Source organism: Anolis carolinensis, chromosome 5 (genome assembly GCF_035594765.1).
Source record: "Anolis carolinensis isolate JA03-04 chromosome 5, rAnoCar3.1.pri, whole genome shotgun sequence".
Taxonomy (NCBI): Eukaryota; Metazoa; Chordata; class Lepidosauria; order Squamata; family Dactyloidae; genus Anolis; species Anolis carolinensis.
This window is the reverse complement of record NC_085845.1, coordinates 81,814,833-81,820,832: the sequence shown is the minus strand read 5'-3', so window position 1 is coordinate 81,820,832 and position 6,000 is coordinate 81,814,833. Positions and strand designations below refer to the sequence as shown.

Here is a 6,000-nt window from a genome sequence, read left to right as displayed (position 1 = left end):
TAATTTAATGCTTATATTGTGCTATGCTAATAATATATTGTATGTACATTTGATTTGTAAGCCGCTCTGAGTCCCCTTCGGGGTGAGAAGAGCAGGATATAAATTTAGTAAATACATAAATAAATATGTTCAAAGTAGTTCAAAGCAGTTAATATGGGATTTTATACAGCTGTGTGAAAGGTGCCTTTAAGGCAGGCATGGGCAAACTTCGGCCCTCCAGGGGTTTTGGACTCCAACAGCCTGGCTGTTAGGAATTGTGGGAGTTAGAGTCCAAAACATCTGGAAGGCCGAAGTTTGCCTATACCTGCCTTAAAAGAACACCCCGACTGAAGAAAACAAAAACAAAAAAGTGAACGCACTGCTTCCACGGTTTCCTTTTTGACCCTGTTTTCCACACAGTCTCCTTTTTGGCCCTGTTTTCCACACAGTCTCCTTTTTGACTGCACTGTTGTCGCGCTGTGATTCCCTTTTAATTTGCCACAGTGGAATGCAAAGGGTTGGTAACTTTGCTGAGGGGCTGAAAAAGTTCTAAACGCTCTCCCTTAAGGATTCTGACGCACGTTTCCACGGCAATTAAAGCGGAACAGTAACCACCACCACTCCCTTCCAGGAGCGTGCCAATTCTTCCCTGGTGGGCTGTCTCGCGCCAGGCTCTTCCCTGCGCGGGGCCCCCCTCCCACCTCCTCCTCCGCTCTGCGCTGCTAAGGAGGAACCCCTTGCTCTCGCGCCAAGAAGCCCTTACAAGAACCTCCCTCCACTCCCGCTGTTCTACTGGAAGTCTGTGTGTGTTTGTATATGTGAAGAAGAAAAAGGAGGGGGGTGTCACCGTTTCGTGACGGCGGTGACGACACACACACTCTCTCTCACTCCGTTCTTTTCCCCCTCAGTCCGCGCCGCTCTCGAGCTCCTCCAGCCCCTTTGGCTCGGGCTCCTTCCTCCTCTTTTGTTTCCCTCTCCGCCCGGCTCTTGCCCCGCCTTAGCTTGTCCCATGTTCAGCCCGGATAAACTGTTGGGGCAGCTCTCCAAGCTGGACCGATACGGGAACATGGCCTCCATGGGGGATTTTAGCTCCGTCAGCGCCAACATCCCAGCCACCCGGGTGGAAGTGTCCGTCTCCTGCAGGTAAGCGCGGCCGGGGATGCGTTGAGTGTATTGTGCGTGAGGAGAAAGCGAGAGAGCGCGCGAGGAGGGCGGTTTCCTTTCCCCTGAGGGTGGGTTTTGTGTCTCTTGGGCGAGGAGGCGCCCCCTTTTTGAGGCGCGGGCGGGAGGAAACGAGAAGCCTCTCCTTGCCATTGGGGTGGCTTCCTATTCAGGGCGCCCCCTTGGGACGTGGCATCGGGTCCCACGCAAAGGCTAGTGACGCCTCCCTCCCAGCAGGAGTTGTGTGTGTGTATACGTGTCCCACAGTTACAGACATCCGACTTACAAACGACTCATAGTTAACAACAGGGGTCAGAGAACAGGAAGTGAGAGCAATCTATCCCTAGGAATAATAATATGATAATAACTTTATTGTGTTGTCGAAGGCTTTCGTAGCCGGAATCACAGGGTTGTTGTGTGTTTTCCGGGCTGTATGGCCATGTTCCAGAAGCATTCTCTCTTGACATTTCGCCCACATCTATGGCAGGCATCCTCAGAGGTTGTGAGGTATATGTGAAGTATACCTCCCAACCTCTGAGGATGCGTGCCATAGATGTGGGCGAAACGTCAGGAGAGAATGCTCCTGGAACATAGCCATACAGCCCGGAAAATACACAACAACCCAATAACTTTATTCTTGTATTCCGCCCCATCTCTCCAAGGGGACTTGGGGCAGCTTACATGGGGAGCAAGCCCAGCGATATACAATAAAATATAACAACATAAAATACATTCCAATTTCAACAAATTAAGACAACAGAACTATAAAATCACAAAGGTAAAGGTAAAGGTTTCCCCTGACGTTAAGTCCAGTTGTGTCCGACTCTGCTGGTTGGTGCTCATCTCCATTTCTAAAATGAAGAGCCGGTGTTGCCCGTAGACACCTCCAAAGTCATGTGGCCGGCATGACTGCATGGAATGCCGTTACCTTCCTGCTGGAGCAGTACCTATTGATCTACTCACATTTGCATGTTTTCGAACTGCTAGGTTGGCAGAAGCTGGAGCTAACAGTGGGCACTCACTCTGCTCCCCAGATTCGAACCTGGGACCTTTCGATCTGCAAGTTCAGCAGCTCAGCGCTTTAACACACTGTGCCAGCGGGGGCTCATAAAAATCACAACGTCACACAATAAAAGCCTAGCCAGTAGCCAAGGGCGACACAATGGCGATTCAGTCTTGGGACAGAGAAATAAAATTATAGTTGTGCAATATATTAGGAGTACTAATAACACGGGCCAGAGTGCAGAGGCAAGAATATGGGTGGTGGTAGGGACTCTGTCAATTGTTCATCTTACTTGAAGGAAGCTTGAAAAAAAAACAGGTTTTCAAATCTTTTCGGAATGAGGCCAGGGTGGGAGTGAATCTGATCGTAAGGTTCGTGCAGGTTCGTAATAGGAGATGTGATCACAAAGATAGACTGGACCTGAGATGGGAAGTAGACTAGAAGGGAAATCCACTGCAGGAAGAGTGATCATGAAGGAAAGGAGTCTTCACTGAAGGTGTATCGTCAATCCTTGCTTCCACAACAAGCCAATTTCTTCAAAATCCAATTACCACAGGGACAGAAAGTGAGGTGAAGTCTTCTGAACAGGGGCACAGACAGCAAAACAAATAGCACAGGGATGTTAACCCTTCCCTATGCTATCCAAAGCATGTGCACGCACGTGCACACACACACACACACACACATATAGAGAGAGAGAGCTACACTTAAAAATGTACCTGTTCCAACTTAACGTACACATTCAACAAGAACAAGCCTACAGAACCTATCTTGTTTGTACCTTGGGGACTGCCTGTAGCTAGCCAGATATCTATGAGAAACCCACAAGGACATAAACTTAAGTTTTTCACCAGCAACAGTGATCATGGGGGAAAGGTGTCTCCAATGAATCTGCATCAGCAATCCTTGTTTCCACAACAAGCCAAATGTTTCAAAACCCAATTCTCACAGGGGCAGAAAGTGAGCTGAAATCTTCTGATCAGGGGCACAGACAGCAAAACAAAACCCACAGGGGTATTAACCCTTCTCTGTGGTATCCAAAGCTATATATAGTAAAGACTTTCTACATAATATGTTGTTGAAAGCTTTCATGGCCAGAATCACTGGGTTGCTGTGCGTTTTCTGGGCTGTATGTTCCAAAAGCATTCTCTCCTGATGTTTCACCCACATCTATGGCAGGCAACCTCAGAGGTTGTGAGGTCTGTTGGAAACTAGGCAGGTGGCGTTTATATATCTATGAAAGGTCCAGAGTGGGAGAAAGAACTCTTGTCTGTTTGAGGCATGTGTGAATGTTTCAATTGGCCACCTTGTTTAGCATTTAATGGTCTTGCAGATCCAAAGCCTGGCTTCTTCTTGCCTGAGGGAATCCTTTGTTGGGAGGTGTTAGCTGGCCCTCATTTCTGTATACATTTCAGATTTCAATATTAATGTCAAAAATACATAGTATGATTTTACGTAGGATTTGTGCTACATTTGAACAGTAAAGACAAATATCACTTAAGTAAAATAAACATTAAATAACCATATAGGTAGGTAGGTAGGTAGCTTTGGATACCACAAAGAATGTTTAATACCACTGTGGGATTTGTTTTGCTGTCTGTGCCCCTGTTCAGAAGATTTCAACTCACTTTCTGTCCATGTGATCATTGGATTTGCCCTGTCTGTGCCCCTCTGTGTGTGTGTGTGCATGTCTGCGTGCATGTGTGTGTGTATATATATATAAACACACACACAAAACACTTTGGATACCACAGAGAAGGGTTTGAACAGGGGCACAGGCAGAAAAACAAACCCCACAGGGGTATTAACCCCTCTCTGTGATGTCTAAAGATATCCATATACACACACATATACACAAAAAAAACCCCTCTCCCTCTCCCCCCTCTCAATATATCTATCTATCTATCTATCTATCTATCTATCTATCTATCTATCAATATGAATGTTGGTAAAAGTGATGAAGATATATCACCCAGATGAGCCCTCCTGCATTTATGTGAAACAATATTCTATATTAATCTTATTTAATGACATTTGAAAGCCTACTTTATCAAGTTAAATTTGTATGTAAGACAGACCAGGTACACACACACACACACACACACACACATATATATATCTCTGGCTGGACTTACTTTTAAAAAGGCACCTGTTCCGATTTACATACACATTCATCTTAAGAACAAACCTACAGAACCTATCTTGTTCGTAACTTGGGGACTGCCTGTATGTGAAAGGAAGATCTGCCACGAGTTCCATGCTTGTTTTCCTGGATGTGAACGGTAGCAACCACTGTGGCTGGAGTCATTTCTTGATCCATTTAGACTCGGTGTGTGTGTGTGTGTGTGTGTGTGTGTGTGTGTGTGTGTGTGTGTGAGGAGTGAAATCCCTCTTCTACACAACTTGGGGCCTGTGAGGTGCCCACTCGGGGCAGTCAAGAGCATCAACTCTCCATTTGCATGCTTTTTAAACCCATCACTTTCATAGTTGAAGACAATATGCAAAAGAAGCCACAAAGCGCACAGAGTAGGCTCAGTGAACCGATAACCATGGGGATTGCTAGATGCCAGATCAATGTTGTTTCTGTTTGTTTGAATGTAACTATTTAAAATCAGCCTCGCACTATACCTCATATCATACCTAAGCGCTGTATTGATTTGATGTTAATATTGAATTGTTGTAATTCAAAGTAAATTTAGACAAAGTTATCAATGTAACAGTTTTTATTGCATTATACATGTATTTCTACTTACAGTATTATTTTTTCAAATTTTTTTTGGTTGCTTGAGATTTTTGGTTGTCTATGTTCTGGTAACCGAGAGTCTATTGTATATTGATGGTGAAGATATTATTTTTTTAAAATAACAAAACGTCTTAACTTGCCATGATATCCAGAGGGTAGCAAGTTGCCTGTAAGGACTCCCTTCTGTCTCATACACACACACAGCAGTCCACAGAAGGACTAGATTTCCTTTCCTATCCATTCTGAAAGGGGAAATGCCTTGCTTAGACTTGTGTTTTGTGGAAGGAAACATGATTAATAAAAAAACAAGTTTTCCTCCTGAACTCATTCCCTTTCACTGGTGTAACATCATGTTCCACCTGTAGTGGCACTTTTTCATACTCCTGTGGATGTTGGAGTGGGTGTGAAATGGCTGTGCCTTATAAGCCAGAAAACCATTTGCATTGGTGCTTTTCTCTGTTTCTGTGATTTGGACATTCCCTGGGCAGGAGGACACTTGTACTTCCCAACATTTCTTTTACCACAATTTCTGTGAAAGAATGTCGTGAGTGTCTCTTCTCCACCTTCCCCACCCATAAACATTCTGGATGTGAGTGAAATGTAGACTGTCCAGTGGTAACACCCAGCTTTTTTATTTATCTCATGTATTGAAATTCAGATCTGTTTCTCTTTGTGAATGTAATGAATAAGATCTTGGTCTGAAATAGCTATCTGTTTAGCTGTGCTGATACTGGTCCCCTGTAATGCATGGAGGCAGTACTAAACAGTTGGGAGTTAAAATCCTCTTAGAGAGTCTAAGATGACAAAAGAAAGATAAGTCTGCCATCCCTTTTTTAAAAAATTCTTGGTGACTTGACATGAGAAAGTTAATGAAGCTTCTCTAGCCGATTGCTTTTTTTCCACATGATGGGCACCATTCAGCAGTGATTTATTTAGTGTCGTCGTACACTTTCTGAGCTGGTTAAAATATGCTATTCTGCTCTTAGTTTTGGCACTGGATCAGCTTATTATTTGTAAATCCAGGTACACAAAGGCTGCTGTTCAGGTGCTCTTATTGTTAGCCTCTGTCTGTTACAAAGGGAAATAAATGGTGGGGAAATATTGATAGCATCAT

At 44.3% G+C, this 6,000-nt stretch overlaps 1 protein-coding gene across 1 annotated transcript in view; it reads left to right on the top strand.

The window, feature by feature from the left end:
• Positions 1 to 672: 672 nt before the first annotated feature.
• Positions 673 to 6,000, top strand: part of cpne8 (copine 8) — an 80,354-nt gene continuing 75,026 nt past the window's right edge. The window contains exon 1 of the mRNA XM_003221464.4: positions 673 to 1,122. Within this exon, the coding sequence (XP_003221512.1) occupies positions 989 to 1,122 (134 nt within the window). The 5' untranslated portion in view covers positions 673 to 988. The remainder of the gene's footprint in view (positions 1,123 to 6,000) is intronic.